The 21,314-nt window shown below is 37.9% G+C and overlaps 1 protein-coding gene across 1 annotated transcript; it reads left to right on the top strand.

The window, feature by feature from the left end:
- Window positions 1-1,911: 1,911 nt before the first annotated feature.
- Window positions 1,912-20,531, top strand: Nup43 (nucleoporin 43). Its single transcript, XM_026401950.2, has 8 exons — window positions 1,912-2,037; window positions 2,332-2,454; window positions 4,810-4,887; window positions 5,941-6,121; window positions 7,829-7,964; window positions 9,379-9,530; window positions 14,278-14,400; window positions 20,036-20,531. The coding sequence occupies exons 1-8, from the start codon at window positions 1,918-1,920 to the stop codon at window positions 20,263-20,265; spliced, it is 1,143 nt and encodes a 380-aa protein (XP_026257735.1). The 5' UTR covers window positions 1,912-1,917; the 3' UTR covers window positions 20,266-20,531.
- Window positions 20,532-21,314: the final 783 nt, after the last annotated feature.

Below are 21,314 nucleotides of genomic sequence, written 5' to 3' on the forward strand. Positions count from 1 at the left end.
ATCCTCTTTTACAAAACTCATCATGTTGATGATTTGGCATACTGCATGGCAGACAAAATGAACCTGGTTTAGTAATTTGAGTTCTTAATAGGAACTTGATAATGCTTTCCAGAACTGATATAGATGGAATACATTTACATGCAGTGCTTCCATACACTACCAATATCAAAATCAGGGCTGGATGTCGGGGCTCACACCCGTAATCCCAGCAATTCAGGTGGCTGAGGCAGGAGGATCTCAAGTTCAAAGCCAGCCACAGCAATTTAGCAATGCCCTAAGCAACTTGATGAGACTGTGTCTCAAAATTTTAAAAAGGGGGTGGGGATGTGGTTCAGTGGTTAAGTGCTCCTGGGTTCAATCCCTGGTACCAAAATAAATAAATGAATAAATAAAATAAAACCAAGATCTGGGTGTAGTGATGCTTGTCTGTCATTCCAGATGTTGGGAGGCTGAGGCAGTACCTTGTCTCAAAAAAAAAAAAAAAAAAAAGGGTAGAGATGTAGTTTGGTGGTAGATGATTCCTAGATTCAATCCCCAGTAATGCAAACAAGTTGGGAGCAGGGTGAAGGTGGGGAAGCAACCAACATGCAGTTATAAGTATATATAAGAAAATTTGAAATATGAATAAGTCTCTGGGCATGGTGGCACAGGCCATCCCAGTGACTCAGGAAGCTGAGGCAAAAGAATTGAAAATTCAAAGCCAACCTCAACAACTTAGCAAGGCCCTAAGCAACTTAGCAAGACTCTATCTTAAAAAAAAAAAAAAAGGCCAGGAATGTAGTTCAGGACTAAAGTGCCTTTAGGTTCAATCCTTAGTGCAAAAATAACATGACTAAGTCAGTAGGATATACATTCTGGTTGGGCTGGGGGTGGGGTCTACATCAAAAGAAATCTAACAGGGCAGAATATAAGTGTCATTAGTGGGGGCTGGGGATGTGACTCAAGCGGTAGCGCGGTCTGGCATGTGTGCGGCCCGGGTTCGATCCTCAACACCACATACCAACAAAGATGTTGTGTCCGCCGAGAACTAAAAAATAAATATTAAAAATTCTCTCTCTCTCTCTCTCTCTCTCTCTCTCTCTCTCTCTCTCCTCTCTCACTCTCTCTTAAAAAAAATGTCATTAGTGGTCTAGATAGCAAGTGCAAGCACTGTGTTTATATCATCATGGGCTGGTATCATCATGAAAAAGGAATAAGGAAGGAACCTATCCTTGCAGAATGGGCAGGATTCTGAGAAGTAGAGAGGGACGGAAGGCTATTACAGACATTATCAATAGCACAGAAGGAATCAAAAGCACAGGTTCCTGGACTGTTGGACAGTAGATATCGCCAAACAATACGTAAGTAAATTGAGCGAAGTTAGGCAGGAAGGAAATGAGTGTCAAACTAAAATTAGTCTTCAGAATTCCAACTCTAGGCTCTGACACTATGTGTATTAATTGAAGCAAAGAATCTGGGAGAAAAAGAGGAAGATAATACGATTATATGTTAGTCGAGGTACTTCTATGAGAACTTAAGGATTTTGAATTGTTTTGAATTGTTGCAGCGATGTGCAACTGAATGCTTAGTTGTGATACAAGGTGATTTCTCTGCATTGTTTTTATTTTAGCTCTTTGTTACATACTTTGCAATTATTGCACAAATACATTGTCTCAATGTTCCTATATTGATTTTGCAGGTTTTGTGCTGGTCTTACTGCACAAGGGCGTAGGTCCGTTCACCTTTGTTTAAAGCCACTTCTGTGAAGGGTTCCTTCAGTTCAGATGCTAGCTACGCTCACAGAAGCTTCCGGTAAAAATTGGCTCTCTGCAGCCACCGTCTCCCTCTGAGATCTCATCCAATCAGGCTCCGCGGAAGGGGCGGGGCTGAAAGGCGCGCGTTGAGCTTCTTGCACTGTTTGCCGCGGTCGCCTTCAGCATGGAGGAAATTTATGCCAAGTTTGTGTCTCAGAAAATCAGCAAAACCCGCTGGCGACCAGTGCCTCCGGGAAGCCTGCAGACCGCAGAGACCTTCGCTACCGGTTCTTGGGACAATGAGGTGCCACTGTTCCCGGGAAGCGGAGCCCGTACCTTCTTTCTTTTCCTCTTGGGTGTCCTGGGCCGGCCGAGCTCGAACTCTCACCTTCTAGCTCCTCTCGCCCTTCTCTGTCCCCTGAACCCTCGTCGCGGTTCTGTTGCCTGTAGTTCACAGCCACTAATGGTTGAGCTTCGTATCTCCTTGTGTTTTTAAATTCTTACCATACCATTCGTGTGAGGTGCTTCTGAGTCAAGATTGGCTGAAAGTAATACGGATTTTACTTTCCTCTAGTTGACGTTTACGCTGTCTTTGCAGGAAAATTTTGTTTCATTGTGGTCTATTGGAGATTTCGGGAATTTGGACTCTGATGGAGGATTTGAAGGAGACCATCAATTATTGTGTGATATCAAACACCATGGTGATGTCATGGATTTACAGGTAAATCTGTATTGTACCCAAAAGATAACTTTAAAAACTGAAAATAATATATCTAGAGATGCGTGGGATCTTAAAATTTTGTCTAGTCACACTCCTAGTAAATATGATTTGTCAGCACATTTAGCCACTTGGTGGCAGGATCAGAACTGGGAAAGAGATTGTAGATTTAATCCTAGTTTTTAAAAATTAATCTATGCACCAAGGAATGTTTTGGAGCTTTATATAAGTTAACATAATTTTCATTGCATTTCCATATATCAAGCATTGGTTTATGTTTTGTGTGTTTGTTGCAGTGAGGTGCTTGGGATTGAACCTAGGCTCTTGCACATGTTAGGCAAGTGCTCTACCAGTTAGCTATATCCCCATCCCTCAGGTATTGTTATTTCTGCTTTTTTTCTTTGCCCTTTTTTTTTTTTTTTTTTTGGTACCAGGGATGGAATCCAGGGGTGCTTTACCACTAAGCCACATCCCCCTTTTTTTAGTATTTTATTTAGAGACAGGGAGGGTCATGCCTAGTTGCCTAAGTCCTCACAAATTTACTGAGGCTGTCTCTCTCTGAGAAGTAGAGAGGGATGGAAGGCTATTACAGACATTACCAATAGCACAGAAGGAACCAAAAGCACAGGTTCCTGGACTGTTGGACAGTAGATATCGCCAAACAATACATAAGTAATATCCTCCTGCCTTAGTGTCCCAAGCAATTGGGATTGCAGGCCTGTGTCACCATGTCCAGCTTGTTATTTTTCTTTATCAATAAAAAAGCTGAGACTAAAATCTTTGAAGCATATATTATGTGGCAAATAATGTGCAGGGACGTTCATATGGAATTGACTTTTGAATTATTATTATTTTTTTAATTTTTAATATTTATTTTTAAGTTTTTAGCGGACACAACATCTTTGTTTGTATGTGGTGCTGAGGATCAAACCCAGGCCGCACGCATGCCAGGCGAGCGCACTAACGCTTGAGCCACATCCCCAGCTCTGACTTTTTTTTTTTAAAGAGAGAGTGAGAGAGGAGAGAGAGAGAGAGAGAGAATTTTTAATATTTATTTTTTAGTTCTCGGCGGACACAACATCTTTGTTGGTATGTGGTGCTGAGGATCGAACCCGGGCCGCATGCATGCCAGGCGAGCGCGCTACCGCTTGAGCCACATCCCCAGCCCAGCCCTGACTTTTGAATTATTAGTACTCCTGTGTTTTTTGTTTGTTTGTTTGTTTTTTGGTGTGGATATAGGGGATTGACCTCAGGGTCACTGAACCACTGAGCCACATCCCCAGTCCTATTTTTTATTTTATTTAGAGACAGGATCTCAGTGATTTGCTTAGTGCTTCACTTTTGCTGAGGCTGGCTTTGAACTCTGTATCCTCCTGTCTCAGCCTCCAGAGTTGCCACTGGGGTTACAGGAGTGCACCACTGCACCTGGCAGTACTCCTGTTTTAAAGTGTTAGGAAGACTTAGAGAACTTAAATTCATTCTCTCTCTCTCTCTCTTTTTGTTTGTGTATGTGTGTGTGTGTGTGTGTGTGTTTGCTGGGCATCAAAATCAGGGCCTCCTGCATGTCAGACCAGAGCTCTACCACTGAGCCACATCCCTAACCTGTGAACTTGAGTTCTTAAAAAGTATCTCAAAACCCATAGTAATTGGAGTTTGAAATTAAGTTTTCAAAGTTGGATGTGGTGGTAGATGTTTGAATCCCAGCTACTTTGAAGGCTGAAGCAGGAGGAGTGCTTGAGCCCAGAAGGTTGAGATCAGTCTGGCAATACAGAGACACTGTCTCAAAAAAAAGAAAAAAAGAGGGAGAGTTTTCAAATCCGAGTCTTCATTACTTCATTTCTTTTATTTACTCTATAGAAACAGTACTAACCTTAGGAATGATACTTTCCTAAAGTTGCATTGTTGTGGTCCAAAATTACATATATTTTAGGTGAGTGAGCTTAGGAAAAAATTATTACTTACTCTTTTTTTGTAGTGAGGATTGAACCCAGGGGTGCTTTATCACTGAGTGACATCCCCAGCTTTTTTGTTTTGTTTTGTTTAATTTTTTTTATTTTGAGGCAGTGTCTCACTACATTGCTGAGACTGGCCTTGAACTCAAGATCCTTCTGCCTCGGCCTTTTCAGTCACTGGGATTACAGGCATGTGCTACTGCTTCTGGCTATTATTATTTATTCTTTGTGAAAATATTTTTACATATATAGCAGTATTGATTGTTAGATTTATTAACATATTTCATTTGCTTAGAATTCATAGGCTCTTTGCTTATGGTAGAGTCTGTTACTAATTGAGTTGAATAATAGGCTTTCTCCCTACTACTGTTTCTGGATTTATAACAAGCTGGAACTCTTTGTTTAGTTTTTTGACCAGGAAAGAATTGTAGCTGCTTCATCAACAGGATGTGTAACAGTTTTTCTCCATCATCCAAATAACCAGGTAAAGAACTTTTATTTGAAAAAAAAGTTTGTATTTTAGTTATTTTTAAGAAGGCTTAAACAAGATTGAGTTTAATAATGACAGAAATAAAACATTGTTAAAACGTGAAGGGAGCTGGGTGTAGTGACATGTGCCTGTATCTAGCTACTCAGGAGACTGAGGTGGGAGGATCTATTGAGCCCAGGAGTTGGAGACCACCCTTGGCAATGAAGTAGTAAATGTAAGACCCAGTTAAGTATTTTTTTAATGGAGTCAAAACTGCTATATAAGTAAAAGTATTTTCACAAAGAATAGATAATAGCAGCCAGAAGCAGTAGCACATGCCTGTTAAGTGTTTCTTTTTTTTTTTTTTTAATATTTTTTAGTTATAGACAGACGCAGTATCCTTGTTTATTCATTTTTATGTGGTGCTGAGGATCAAACCTAGTGCCTCACATGTGTGAGGCAACCACTCTACCATTGAGCCACAACCCCAGCCCAGTATTTCTTAATGATGTCATTTTTTTAAAGTTGAAGAGATTTATTTAAGAATAAAATTCAGGGGCTCTTAAATAGAAGAGCATTCCCAAAAGAATTTAATGAGTAAACAGGGCACAGTGTTATATGCCTTTAATCCCAGCTACTCAGGAAACTTAGCAAGACCCTGTCTCAAAGTAAAAAACAGAAAGATCTCAGGATGTAACTTTGTGGGCAACTTAGTAAGACCTTGACTCAAAGTGCTTATCTACCCTGTATAAGATCCTGAGTTTAGTACTCAATACCAAAGCGAAAAAAGAAGAATTTAAATAGCTGCTTTTGAACATTGAACTGCTTGATATCTAAAAATGATTACTTTGCTTTAAGATGAATATGTCACATTATTGGACAACATTTTTTGTGAGTCTAATTCATTGTGTACGGAGCTTCTAGTAGTTTTTAGACATTACTAATCTAAAGTACAAATGAAATAAAGAGTTATTCTTTTTCTAGAAAGGTCAAGATAGAATTTTAAAATACTCTTAAGGAAAAATGCTTGGTCTTTGATTAAAAAGTATCCTCATCTCTAATACTTAGACTCTGTCAGTCAACCAGCAGTGGACAGCAGCCCACTACCACACAGGGCCCGGCAGTCCTTCTTATAGCAGTGCCCCATGTACAGGCATTGTGTGTGACAACCCAGAAATTGTCACAGTTGGAGAGGATGGTCGAATAAATCTCTTCAGGGTCGATCACAAGGAAGCTGTAAGAACAATAGGTAAGAAAAATCATCTTATTTATTTTTTCTATCATATTAGTAATTGAACACTAAAAATGCAGAGTAAGTACAGGGTGAAGTGTTTGAGGAGTATTAAAAACATACAAGGCAGAATCCCTTGGTCAAAGGCAGCATATCCATGAGGACAGAGTGAGTGACTGACTACAGAGGAGAAAGAGATGAATTCTTTTGTTATTTTGGGGGACCAGCTAGAAGGGATTCTTTATTAGATAAAGAATCAGGAAGGAGATGACAACTTAATCTAGGTTGTAGATGATAAGTAATACTAAAAAATGACAATACCAGACATTGGCAACAGCATGGAGACAGGGTGAAGCTATACAGGAAATGACAAAAAAAAAAGTTTGTCCTGACATTAGTATTTTATAGGAAAGATGAAAGATGAAATCCAAAAGGTAAATTGGGACCAGTTTGCAAAGAATCTTGAATGCAGAACCATTTTGGTGGTGAAAAATTAAGGTGCCATTGTAAGTTTTTGAGCAATGGAGCGATATTCTCTGTGTCATGCTTTAGAAGGATTAGTCTAGTGTAGCATTTCTAAACTATGCTTCACACAGACTTGTCTGCTGAGATTTCTAATAGTCCATTGCCCTAGATCTTTTTTTTTTTTTTTAAAGATTTTTTTTTTTTTTTTAGAGAGAGGGAGAGAATTTTTTAATATTTATTTTTCAGTTCTCGGTGGACACAACATCTTTGTTGGTATGTGGTGCTGAGGATCGAACCCGGGTCGCACGCATGCCAGGCGAGCGCGCTACCGCTTGAGCCACATCCCCAGCCCTGCCCTAGATCTTTTGGACCAGAATCTCTAGGGATTGAGCCAGGAATCAGTTTTCTGTGTTGTTTATTATGATTTTTAGTTTTGAGTTATATCGTTTGCTGCTAGTTAAGGACTGTTGCCTGATGGCAGTGTGAAGGAGTGGCACAAAATAAGACTCAAAAGAAAGTATAAAAGTTATGTTCTATAAATTCTAAACCCTCCAGGACACTTAAGAAAAGGACCTTTATAACAATGAGGAAGGACTTTGTGGCGAAAGAGGAAGCTGATGAGGGTGAATAGATTTGAGATGTGTCAGCAGTATGATAAAAGGTCAGAGTAGCTCTGTCAGATCAGTGGGTTTTGGACCCATAGAGCTTTGCATCAAGGACTAGCGGGAAATAAGACTGAATATAGAGGAGCTTGAACATATCTCAGAAATGTATGGTAACAATTTTTTTGAGGTGGGGGGTTGGTACCAGATTTTTATATTTAAAGGAATGGTAAAATTAAAGAACATAAGTCGATGTTTTGTTACAACTTAAAGAAAAAAGGTGAAGGTAATCCTAATGTGCATGCAGTGCCTTGACAACTGGAGAAGTCACTTCCACGGCTATGGGGAAGTCAGCCTAAGGTTGAGCTTTCGTTATCACTATCTTCAGGGTAACAGTCTTGAGGGGAAATAGAAAAAGGAGTACCTGAAAACTCAGCTCTCCATTTAGAAAACAATTCAGATGTCCCATGCGTGATATTTTTCTCTCTGAGGAGAATTTGCCTGAATGCGTACACTACTGTGCATTTTTCCATAGAAGTCAAATTGTGACTGATTGGAAACTTCATTTGTAATATTTTGATAAATAGATGCAATGCAATTTAAGATTTTCATGAAAAAAGGGATCTATTAAACACACTGCCATTTTATAAATTTGTAGACAATGCAGATAGCAGTACACTCCATGCTGTAACCTTCCTTCGAACTCCTGAGATACTTACAGTAAATTCAATTGGACAGTTAAAAATATGGGACTTCAGACAACAAGGAAATGAACCTTCTCAGATATTATCATTGTAAGTTTTGATTTGTTATTTCAGTAATGCAATGCAAAATCAATTTGTTCAATTGGTTATGACAGCTGTCTTTAAAAACCCTTTTTTTCCTTCAGTACTAGGATTGAACCCAAGGGAGCACTACCACTAAGCTACATCCTCTTCACTTTCTATTTATTTATTTTTAATTGGTGCTTTATAGATATACATAGAGGTGAAATTCATTGTGGTTTATTTATATATTCACATTGTATAGTTTTGTCCTGTTCACTCCATGTTTCCTCCCCTTTTCTGTTCCTCTTCCTTCTAACCCATTGATCTTTCCTGAATCCTTATATCTGAGCCATTCCCCCTTTTTCCCCCTTATTTTGATCTAGCTTCCACATATGAGAGAAAATATTTTCTGAGTCTGCCTTAATTCACTTAGTGTGCTGTTCTCCATTGCATTTGAGGTAGTGATTCCTAATTAAATTTGACAAAGAAAGAATTATGTGGTGGACTTGACGCTCTCATGTTTTATTTAGTAAATATTTGCTGTATTGATTCAGAGCCTTCATCTTTTTGAAGTTTTTATTATTTAATGGAGAACTTATTTCTGTTTATCAAATGATTTTATCAATAAAGGATAAAATACACTCTAGATGTTATAGGTGGAAAATATAATCCAGAACATTTTTCTGAGCAGAAATTCCCATTTCTAGGTGTGTAACATTCACTTCTCTCTTAAGAAAATGGAGTCTGTCAGACTGAATAAAAGTTATTTAAAATAAGCATTAAATAAAATAGGAATAAGGAATATTTGAGTATAGTTGATAGATATTTTCTTAAAACCCTAAAAATGGAAATGGGTTCTGTCCATTTTACCATCAGATTATCTTGTTTCTCCATTTCCACATTGAAGAGAGAATGAATACTTTTGGCCTATAATTGTAAATTGAAATGTAAAATTACATATTTTAAAATTACATATAAATGTAAAAATGAGCTTTTTTTTAACATTTATAAATACATTTAATCTCTTTACTTTTTTGGCATTATTATTTTTTGGTTTTGTGGTACTGGGGTTTGAACTTAGGGTCTATGTATGCTAGGCGAGTACTCTACCACTAGCTGTATCCCCAGTCTTAGCAGTGGGATTGAACCCAGGGGTGTTTTACCACTGAGCCACATGCCCTGCCATTTTTACCTTTTAATTTTGAGTCAGGATCTCACTAAATTGCTGAGGCTGGCATCAAACTTGTGATTCCCTATGTCAAGATTACCTACGTCAGCCTCCCAAGTCTCTGGGATTAGAAGTATGCACCACCATACCCAGCTTGGCATCATTAAGCCACATGACTAGCATAGTATTGTAGTTATTAGAATAAAATGTTTGTTGGGTTACACAGAATTGTACTTTACCTTGTATTTGATATATTTGTATTTCCCACAAAAGGACTGGTGATCGAGTGCCACTTCACTGTGTTGACAGACATCCCAACCAGCAGCATGTTGTAGCTACTGGTGGCCAGGATGGAATGCTGAGTATTTGGGATGTTAGACAAGGTACTATGCCTGTATCTCTGCTGAAGGCTCATGAGGCTGAAAGTAAGTATTATGGAGATATCGAAAGTTTTTATTATATGAGTTATATGACATAAGCACCTTGGCATAATGGTACACATAGATCATTTTATGTCATAGGTTTTAATGTCTGAATTGTAAAACTTTAATACCTTTATGTAAGCTATGTGAATGTTAGTGGGTGGGGATTACTGGGGATTGGACCTGAGGCCTTATACGTAGTGGTATTATACATAGTGGTAGGTAAGGACTCTACCACTGAGCTTCATCCCCAGCCCGAGGCATATTTAAGCTCCAAAACCATAGGAAATATCTTTAGGTATTTATCTATGCATTTCTTTCTTTCTTTTTTTTAAAAAAATATTTGTTTAGTTGTAGATGAACACACAGTATCTTTATTTATTTTTATGTGGTGCTGAGGATTGAACCCAGTGCTTCACACATGCGAGGCAAGCACTTTCCCACTGAGCTACAGCCCCAGCCCTATGCATTTCTTTTTCTTTTTTTTTAAATTATTTTTTAGTTGTAGATGGACATAATATCTTTATTTTATCCATTTATGTTTTTTATATGGTGCTGAGATTCCAATGCAGTGCCTCAGGCATGCAAGGCCAGTGCCCAACCGCTGAGCCACAACCCCAGCATATGCATTTATTTTCTTAGGATAATTTTTTTTTTAACATTTATTTTTCAGTTACAGGTAGACACAGTATCTTTTTTATTTTTATGTGGTACTGAGGATCAAACCCAGTGCCTCACACTTGCTAGGTGAGCACTCTACCTCTGAGCCACAATCCTTACCCTGCTTAGGATAACTTTTTAAAGGTAGAATTGATTGGCTAAAACTTTTGCATAATTTTAAAGCTATAATGCATGTTGTCAAACCTACATAAAAATAGGTTATATTGTCATTAAGTGTGTAAGAATGCCTTTTTTCCTAATCAAATAGAGACTGTTGTTTTTCATATGTACTAATCTTTTGTGCTTCTCAATTTATCATTGCATCTTTTTTTTTTAAACAAGAACAATACATAATGTCAATCAATGGAAGGGTAACTGATGTGATACAGCAATCTGTATACGGGGTAAAAGTGGGAGTTCATAACCCACTTGAATCAAACCGTGTAATATGATGTATTAAGAACTATGTAATGTTTTGAACGACCAATAATAAAATAAAAATAAATAAATTAAAAAAAAGAACAATACATAGCTATTGTCATACTAAAATAGATTATATTTAAAAATTCTGGTTCAAAAAGTTTCTATTAGATTCTGCTTGAATAAAAATACAAGAAAGCTAATATTGCAACTTCTCTGTTTAAATAAGTTTCACATTATTGCCAGGAGCAGTGCTGCACATCTGTAATCCCAGGGACTCAGGAAGCTAAGGCAGGAAGATTTGCAAGTTTGAGGCCAGCCTCAGCAATTTAGCAAGACCCTAAGCAACTTAGTGAGACCCTGTCTCAAAAAATTATAAAGTTCTCAGGATGTAGTGTAGTGGTAAATCACCCCTAGATTCAATTCCCAGTACAAAAAAAAAAAAAAGTAGTCACATTATTACCTTGGAAAGAAATGACTTTATGTTCAAGAATCAAATAGCCAGGTGTTGTGGCGCATACGTGTAATCCCAGCAGCTTGGGAGGCTAAGGCAGGAGGATCCCAAGTTCAGAGCCAGCTTAGCAACTTAGTGAGTCCCTAAGCAATTCAGCAAGACCCTGTCTCTAAATAATACACAAAAAATGGCTGCAGATGTGGCTTCGTGATAAAGTCCCTATGTGTTCAATCCCTGATATCCCCCTCCCCCTCATAAAAAAAAGAAAAGAAAAACATCCAGCAAATAAAAGGACAGGAAGTTGTTTGCCTCTCCCAGGTTATATAACTCTGCCTAAGAACACAAAAGGATAAAAGAGGAATAAGATATGCCCTCAGACATTTTGATTTGGGCTAACCTGGTGGAAGACTCACAAGCTTTCAGATTGATCTCCCTTTTAAAAAAAAAAAAAATATTTATCTATTTTTTTGGTACAAAGAATTGAGTCCAGGGACACTTAAGCATTGAGATACCTCCCCAGCCCTATTTATTTTTGTTTTGAGGTAGGGTCTCCCTAGTTGTTTAGGGCCTCGCTAAGTTGCTGAACCTGGTTTTGAACTTGTGATCTTCCTGCCTCAGTCTTCCAGGTCAGTGGGGTTACAGGGTTGCGCCGCCAAGCCTGGCTTTTTTTTTTTTTTTCTTTTGTGGTGCTGGGCATCAAACCTTGGGCCTCACACTTGCTAGGCAAGAGCACTCCAGCACTGAGGTATATCCCCTGACCCTTTTTTCTCTACTTTCCAACCCTCTTTAATTGGCAGCCTAGTTAAGCAATGTACACACAACTGCAGTGGCTTTTAATGTTTTGCTTTGAATTTATCCTGCCTCCTAACTAGTAATGAATTGAAATGTTTTATAGGGGGTTGTTTTCTAATTTGAAAATAAATGCATAAAAAATGTAGATTTGGGCAATCTGCTCATGGCTCTACACAGGGTATTGTGTTTCGCGGTTGTTTTTTTTTTTTTTTTTTTAGTTTTATTTATTTTTTTTCCCACTTTGTTTTAATGAAAGAGTTCCCACTTTATGGGAACACCTCTAGAATACATTCTTCTCTCCCTCCCTCCCTCTCTCTCTCTTTCTCCCCCCTCTCCCCCCCCTCTCTCTCTCCCTCCCTCCCCCCTCCCCCTCTCCCCCTCCCTCTCTCTCTCCTCCTCCCTCCCTCCTTTTTGTGATAGTATATAACTGTCAGAATGAAGGTTAGTTACCACCTCACAAACCTGTGTCATTCTTTTCATGTCATAATTCAAATACTTCCTATACTGATTCTTCAAAGTGACCTAGCTCAGATTCAGAACCATTGTTTACAGTTTTGCCTGCATGCTGTATGTAGCTTTCTGGGGAATCATGGCTATTCATTGCCTCCCAGGTGTCTGTGTACACAAAGTTCCCTTAAAGTTTAGAGCTGGGGTGAAGGGTGGGGTGGCAATCCCAATATGGCTTCTTGAAATTCCTCCACCTGAAACTGGATCCAACTTTTGGAACATTTCCAAGTTTTGGTGTGCTAGGAGCTACTTGCTATTTCTGTGATGTAGACCAGAAGTATCCCGAATCTTGACTTGAGCCAATATTGAATTCTGCCTCTTAGAAATTGATTTGCATTTATCTTTCTTTTATGGTCTTCTCTCAGTCGTTCCAGTAATGTAACCATCTATTAAGGACAGGAAAAAAAATAAGAGAATTTACCAGTTGTTTTTTTTTTTTTAATTAGTATTTTCAGTATTTTCCATAGTCATTCTTTATTTTATTTTATTTTATTTTTTGTGGTGCTGGGGATTAAACCTAGGGCCTTGTGTATGCAAGACAAGCACTCTACCAACTAAGCTATATCCCTAGACCTCCGTGGACATTCTTAATGTATTTCCTATGTTGGTACTTTTGTTGTTGTTGTTTGTTTTGGTTTTTTGGAAACAGAGATTGAACCCAGGGGCACCCTAACCACTGAGTGACATCCCTGCACACCCTGCTCCCCACTCCCTTTTTTTCTTTTGAGACAGGATTTCACTAAGTTCTTAGGGCCTCACTAAATTGCTAAGTCAGCTTTTGAACTTGTGATCCTCCTGCCTTAAGACTCTGGAGCCACTGGGATTATAGGCATGTGCCATCACACCTGACTGCATTTCATATTATTATTATTTTTTTAATATTTAATTTTTAGTTGTAGTTGGACACAATACCTTTATTTTATTTATTTATTTTCATATGGTGCTGAGGATTGAACCCAGGACCTGACATGTGCTAGCCAAGCACTGTACCACTGAGCCACAACCCCAGCCCTGCATTTCATATTATTATACTTAACATGACTCATAATCATTTAAAGTACCATCTTTTGAAAGGAAATCTTTTTTTTTTTTTTTTTTTTTTTTAGTTTAGATAGACACAATTCTATTTATTTATTTTTATGTGGTGCTGAGGATTGAATGCAGTGCCTCATACATTTGAGGCAAGTTCTCTCTCTACCAACTAGGCTACAAACCCAACTTGATGATCTGTTTTGAGATTGAATTTATTGGGATTGAATCCGGGGCCTTGGGCATGGTAGACTAGCATTCTAACTCAGGTCCACACTCTTTTTTGCCCCTACCCCCACCATTGTTCTTCTTTTTTTTTTTTTTTTAAGAGAGAGAGAGAGAGAGAGAATTTTAATATTTAGTTTTTAGTTTTCGGCAGACACAACACCTTTGTTTGTATGTGGTGCTGAGGATCGAACCCAGGCCACACGCATGCCAGGCGAGCGCTGTACTGCTTGAGCCACATCCCCAGCCCCTCTTCTTCTTCTTTTTTTTTTTTTTTTTTTAATAAACCTTTATTTATTTTATGTGGTGTTGAGGATCGAACTCAGTGCCTTATGCATGCAAAGCAAGCACTCTACCGAGTTATATTCCCAGCCCACCACTGTTATTCTTTTCCATAAAAAAGTATAATAGGTTAAATGATTTAGTGATTTATTCATTTTCTGGCCCAGTCCACAAGGTTATTTACTTGACTTCATTTTCCTTGGTACATATTTCAACCTTAGGGAGTTATATTCTCTTTTTAATTTTGAAGACTTTGATTTGAGGCTACATACTTGAGGTTTGTAGGTATGTAATAGAGCTTGATAGAAGTCGGAGATAGGGTTTTTATGTTTTGTTCAGGCAATCTGCAGAGGAATAAACTTCTTGGTTTTTATCTTTTAGTGTGGGAAGTTCATTTTCACCCATCCAATCCAGATCATCTATTTACTTGTTCTGAAGATGGATCCTTATGGCACTGGGATGCCTCCACAGATGTGCCTGAAAAGTCCTCACTCTTTCACCAAGGTAAAAACGCCTTTTTTTTTCCCTTATGTGAAAATTTCCTTTATGATTTTTTTTTGTGGTGAATTTTAAGGATATATTTGGCAATGTTATTTCTAAGCTTTTTTACTGCTAAGGTAAAATATTACTTTTAGTTGTAAATGGACACAATACCTTTATTTATTTATTTTTATGTGGTGCTAAGGATCTAACCCAGTGCCTCACATGTGCTTAGTAAGCATTCAACCACTAAGCTACAACCCCAGCTTCAGGCAAAACATGTTAATGAAAATTCTTGTGTTATTGTATGCATTTAAATACTAAATTGAACATTCTCATATATATTTTTTTAATATCTTTATTTTTATGTGGTGCTGAGGATCAAACCCAGGGCCTTGCCTGTGCTAGGCAAGCACTCTACCACTGAGCCACAACTCCAACCTGATGTTCTCATATTTTTAACATTAATGAATGACAAAATGTGCTGGGTTTCTGTTCTCATGTCTAAAAGGCTCAGGGGTTACTGCAGTTGAACTGGGCTGCGCAAAATAACCACACAAGAGACACAAATACCTTTTTCTTTGGGGTCGCTGTGACGCCTCCTCTGACCTTAAGGGTCCGCAGAAAAAGAGAGAGCGAGAGCACGGGCTGACCCCTTTTATTGAGGAAAGCTATTCAAATGAGGCAAGGGGTCAGGTTTCAGGGGGCTGAGTCTATCTTCATGATGTCCACTGTCAGCAGGTTGACTGACATCTGGGTAGGCCACACCCAAGGGGGCATACAATAAGAGAAGGGGACATACACAAGGCACTTCCATGGAAGATTCTATCCTAAACAGTGCAAGGGGTTATATTACAAAGGAACAGGTGAGCATAGCTTCACTCATGGGGCTGTAGCAAGACACACCCATGCATGAGACACCGACCCTCGAACCCAAGAAGGATGGGGAAAGCTCTGCCACATTTCTGTGACTGAGTGCCTCAGCACCCGGCAAGGAGTGAGACTTAGTCACGTGCAATGTTGGTCTCTCACAAAAATGTTTTCATTTTCTTGTTTTAGGGTAAATTTGAATATCATAGGGCTGAAATCTGACTGTCGACGACTTATTACCATACTCCTGATGACTAAAAATGCTTAGCTGGCTCACTTCACTGAATCTTCAACCAAGATTCTTTGTGAGTGACTGTAACTGGGCCCTCAGGCGTAGGATAGGCAGCTCTTTTATAATCATATTGGTAAGGAAAGGTACATGCAAGAAGAAAATAGATCTTTTATGTATTAAGAAATTTGATTCTGGACTGAGGGATATAGCTCAGTTGATAGAGTGCTTGCCTCACATGACAAAGCCCTGGGTTCAATCCCCAGCACTACAAAGAAAGAAAGAAAGAAAGAAAAAAGAAATTGTTTCTTCTTAGCTCAAAAAGACTTGTCTCCTGATTAAAATCAGTAGTGAGTAAAGCTCAGCCAAGAACTATGCAATTATATTCTAGGTTTTTTATTTGTTTGTGTTGCCTTTTCCAAGCTTTGAGGATTTACCTATGGTTCCAAAGTTCATTTGTTCATTCATTCAGAAACCTTTACTGAATGCCTGTCCTCTAAATGTGTTAGGGCCTACAATAGTGAGCAGGAAAAAAATGTTTCTATACATACAGAGCAAAATCTAGCTGACAGTTTTTAAAAAGTATAGCCTGGCAGGATGTGCATGCCTATAATTTCAGTGAGTCAGAAGGCTGAAGCAGGAGGATCACAAGCTCGAGGCCAGCCTCAGCAACTTAGCAAGACCCTATCTCAAAATGAAAAATAAAAAGCACTAAGGATATGGCTCAGTGATAAAGCACCGCTGGGTTCAATTCCCAGTACTGCAACCCCTAAAAAAAAAAATATATATATATATATATATCAATAACAGCCCAATCAGAAAAATCCAAACTACCCAGAATATAGAAAGAGTTAGTTTCACATGTGTTAGAAGGACTGGAAAAACAAAAGGGAATTCAAGGAGTGTTGGTAGTGCAAATAGAAAAGGTGATAACCAGAAAGCAGAAATCATTAATACCTTTGGTGCTACATTATTGGAAATGCTGTTAAAGTTGATTCTGGATTAGCAGGAAAAAATGCCACCTCAACCCAGCCTGGAACTGCTGCCAGTGCTGCTGTTGCCAAAATCCTGGAGCAGGAAGGGAGCTGCTTCTCTCCTCCTACGCCTTCCAGTCGCCCACATAGTACCTCCCATGGTAGGGTCCATCTGGAAAGCAGATGGCAAGGGATCCTGGAAAATGGAGTTTGCAATACATAGTACAGCACAGCAAAAGGGACTGAAAGCAAAAAAGAAAGTAGCTGGACCAAATGTACTGATAAAAGGATAAAGGAAGAGTGAGGGGAACGACTCTAGAGTAGTCGGAGATACCACCTGACAGAAATAACATTTGAGCAGTCACCTGTGAGAAGTGAAGGTGTGAATTACATGAATGCATTCCAGGCAGAGGACTTGAGAGGCAGAGCACAGCAAGGCAGATGTGGCTGCCATTCAACTACTAGGACAGGGGGATTGTAGGTAGTAAGGATTGGTTGTGGAAAGACTGAGGTTTCCAAGAATCACTGGTGCTACAGAACATAGACTATGTAAGAGGGGTGAGGATGGTGGAAACAAAGACAGCAGGAAGGAATGGAAACAGAAAAATGGAAGCAAGAAAGGAGTCTTGTCACAGTGGTTGTGAATAATTCAAATTGTGAACATCTCTAATCCTAAAATCTGAAATGCTCCAAAATCTGAAATTTGTTTTTCCCTGACATGGGGCTTAAACCCAGAATTACTATACCACTGAGCTATATCCCCAGTCCTTTTTGACACAGGGTCTCCCTATGTTGCTGAATACCTTGCCAAGTTGCTGAGGCTGGCCTCAAATTTGTGATCCTCCTGCCTCAGGTTCTCTGGTAGGTGGGATTACATGGGGTTACAGGCATATGTCACCGTTTCTGCCCAAATCTGAAATGTTTTTGAGGATCAATATGATGTCACAGGTGAAAAATTCCACACTTTAACTTCATGTGATGGGTCACAGTCAAAATGCAGGTATACTAGACAGGTATTGATTTTTTTCTGATTGGGCTGGTATTGAGATTATATACATATTGAGGGGTTGCAGTACTGGGAATTGAACCCAGCGGTGCTTTATCACTGAGCCATATCCTTAGTGCTTTTTATTTTTCATTTTGAGATAGGGTCTTGCTAAGTTGCTGAGGCTGGCCTCGAGCTTGTGATCCTCCTGCTTCAGCCTTCTGACTCACTGAAATTATAGGCATGCACATCCTGCCAGGCTATACTTTTTAAAAACTGTCAGCTAGATTTTGCTCTGTATGTATAGAAACATTTTTTTCCTGCTCACTATTGTAGGCCCTAACACATTTAGAGGATAGGCATTCAGTAAAGGTTTCTGAATGAATGAACAAATGAACTTTGGAACCATAGGTAATCTCAGCTCCTCAGGAGTCTGAGGCAGGAGGATCACAAGTTGGACACTAGCCTGGGCAATTTAGCAAGACCCTGTCTCAAAAGATAAAAAGGACTGGAAATGAAGCTCAGTGGTAAAACACCCCTGGATTTAATCCCCCTACCATTAAGATTTAAAAAGAAAAAATGTTGGCACAGCTGGGTGTGGTGCCACATGTGTGTAATCCCAGTGATTTGGGAACCTGAGGCAGGAGGATTACAAGTTTGAGGCCAGCCTCAGCAATTTAGGAAGGCCCTAAGCAATTTAGAAAGTTGTCTGAAAATATAAAAATGGCTGAGGATGTGGCTTAGTGGTTAAGTTCTCTGGGATTCAATCCCCAGTACCAAAAATGCAGGCCCATTTAAAGTATTATATTAAAATTCCCTTCAGGTTATATGAATGGGGTTTATATGAAACATAAATTAATTTCATGTTTAGGCTTGGGTTTTAACCTTAAAATAGCTCATTACATTCCAAAATTTTAAACATATTCAAAATCTTAAACATTTTATAGCCAAGCATTGAAGATAAGGATATTTAACTTGTATATTAATTTGAACCGTATTCAAAAGCAATGTAATATTTGGGAGCACAAAACAAGATAAACAGTAAAATGATGGAAAAAAATTCTGAAACTTCACCAGAAAAATTCTGAATAAGGGGACTAGTGATGTAACTCACTGGTAGATCCTATATTTAACATAGGCAAGCCCCTAGGTTCAGTTGCTCAGCACCTTCCCCACAAAAAATTCTGGACAGGTATGGAATGTATGTAACATGTATGCATGTCTGTAACTTCATTTATGGAGAAACTTAATAGTTTTATCTAAGCATATGTTAAGTACTTGTATTTTATTTCCCTTCTCTACTTCTACTGTGTTATATTTGAAATCTTACATTTTTAGAAACCTTGGTTAGATTGGAAGTAAAATTATTTATTATATTTTGTTTTCTACTATTGCAAAGCATGATATTAGATACTGTGAAAACGTAAAACAAACATAAAATATGCAACCTCCTCTTGAGAAAGTCTTGGATTTAGTTATGGAGAAGGGGCATGGAAAGTTAAATCATGGCAAAAGGAACTAACAAGATAGTAATGTTTAACACAGTGCTGAGGGTTCTGGGATGGAAGAAAGAAACATGAATTTAGAGCTTCTTCAAAGATTTCTCAGAGAAGAAAGTTGAGCTGGACTTTAAAGGACCACAAGGTTTAATATTGTACATTTGACTTAAAATTAATAGGTTAATTTTAAATTAATTTTAAAATTATTATTATTATTATTATTAGTTGTTGTGATGCTGGAGATCCAACCCAGAGCCTGGCATGTGCTCTTCAAGAGCTTTGCCTCTAAGATACATATCCAGCCCCTAAACCTACTAATATTTAAGGATTCAGGATTTTGTCTTACATTACCAACACTTAGCATAGAGCCTGGCACATAGTAGATACTTACCTATGTGTTGATGGAATGGTATATGAAATTTTCCCTTTTATGATCTGAAAGAAAGTTGAAAAGAACGAAAATTGCAAATAATAGCTGATATTCTGTCTTTGCCTCATTTAGTTCTATATTAAGTGCATAGCAGTGTTAGGAATGTTTATAATCTAGTCATGTTCTAAAGTTTTCCTTTTAGTTTTCCTTCTAAAATTTCCTTTATCTTAAAAGGGTAAGAATAAAAGATCTAAAACAAATTGATTATACTTAGAATCATAGAAACATTTAAAAATACATTAGGAAATATTTACTTAGAAATATGCACAAAACAAACAGAAATTTTTTGTGAACATTTTATTTGTTGTTATCCAAGAGCTTTTATTTATGTTATTATTTATTTATATATATTTACATATTTATTCTACTTATCCTCAAGTCTTTGTTGCTTCCCATTAAAAAACAAACAAAGAAAATAAACTGTCTGCTTTACATGATGATTTAAAGTTAGGTATCCATATTTTCCCTTGGAAATTTGAGTATTTAATAATACTGAATAAGTCTTTGGTAAAAAATGACAACATGTGATCATGGAATTATCTGCCTGTCATTCTGAGAATTAATACAAGTTGGACTCATTGTCTTTCTGAAATATCAGTAGAGGTTTAGATGTATACTAACATAAAATTAGTCTTGAAGTCTTGAAAGTTTTTTTTCCCCTTTTTCTTTCAGGAGGAAGAACCAGTACTTTTTTGACTCATAGCATTAGTAACCAGGCTAACGTTCACCAATCTCTTATAAGTTCCTGGCTCAGCACTGATCCTGCGAAAGACCGTATTGAAATCACAAGCTTGCTTCCCAGCAGGACTCTGTCTGTGAACAGTTTGGATGTTTTAGGTCCTTGTCTTGTTTGTGGAACTGATGCAGAAGCAATATATGTTACCAGACAACTGTTTTCATGAAAATACTGGGATTATAATATTTCAAGTTAAATATATAGTTAGCCCTTTGAATTACAACTTCTGTGCAAAACTTTATTATTGAAAAATGTGATATTTACAGGGGTCCTATCAGTAAACTATTGTTAATATCAATGCCCAATTTGGGCATTTGTTACTTGGGTATTCCCGCAACAGTTACAGAATCTGATAGATTGCTGATGGCACAAAATTTTGAACATGTGGAAGAACATCAGAGGGATCCTTAAGTTTTTTCAGGAAAAAGTGAGTAGAGCAAAAACGACAAATTTATAGTTGTGTTCAAATATTTTTATTATTATTTTCTGTGGATCAGTGGGTGTTGCTGGGGACTGAACCCAGGGACTGTGCATGCTGGGCACTCTACCATTGAGCTGTACCTGTAGCCCCATAAATTTTTTAAAAAAATGAAAATATACATGTTATCTTTGTGGATGCACATTTTCTGGCAGTAAACACATTATCATAATTTTGAACTACTAAATAATGTATAATAGTATATTTTACTTAATGGCATATTACATTCCATGTTCACACCTTTCACTGTTTATGATTATACTATATTTAATTTATATTTCTTTTACTTGTTTGTATTCTTAGCCATTTTTATTTTTGGAGGCAATTTAGCATCTTATTAATTTTTAACCTTTTATATATGAAGAATTTTTTGCCTGTGGTCCTATGATACAGGCAGCTTTTAATTTAGCTTTGGCTTTATTCATGGGGCTTTTTATAGAATTAGGCATTTTGTATATGGTCAACTCAATTGATTTCTTTACACTTTATGCCTTTGCTATCCCTACCCTAAGTTTATATAAATGTTTACCTATATTTCCCTCTATTTTGAGGTTTCATGTTTTATGTGTAATTACCACATTTTGAATTTATTTAGTGACGCCTGTGATCCCAGCTACCAGAAACTGAGGTAGTAGGGTACCAAGTTTGAGGCCAGCCTGTGTAACTTAGCAAGACTGTCTCAAAATAAAAAATAAACTGGGGATGTAGCTCAGTGGAAAAGCACCCATGTTGAATGT

Source organism: Urocitellus parryii, chromosome 8, assembly GCF_045843805.1.
Source record: "Urocitellus parryii isolate mUroPar1 chromosome 8, mUroPar1.hap1, whole genome shotgun sequence".
NCBI classification, from domain to species: domain Eukaryota; kingdom Metazoa; phylum Chordata; class Mammalia; order Rodentia; family Sciuridae; genus Urocitellus; species Urocitellus parryii.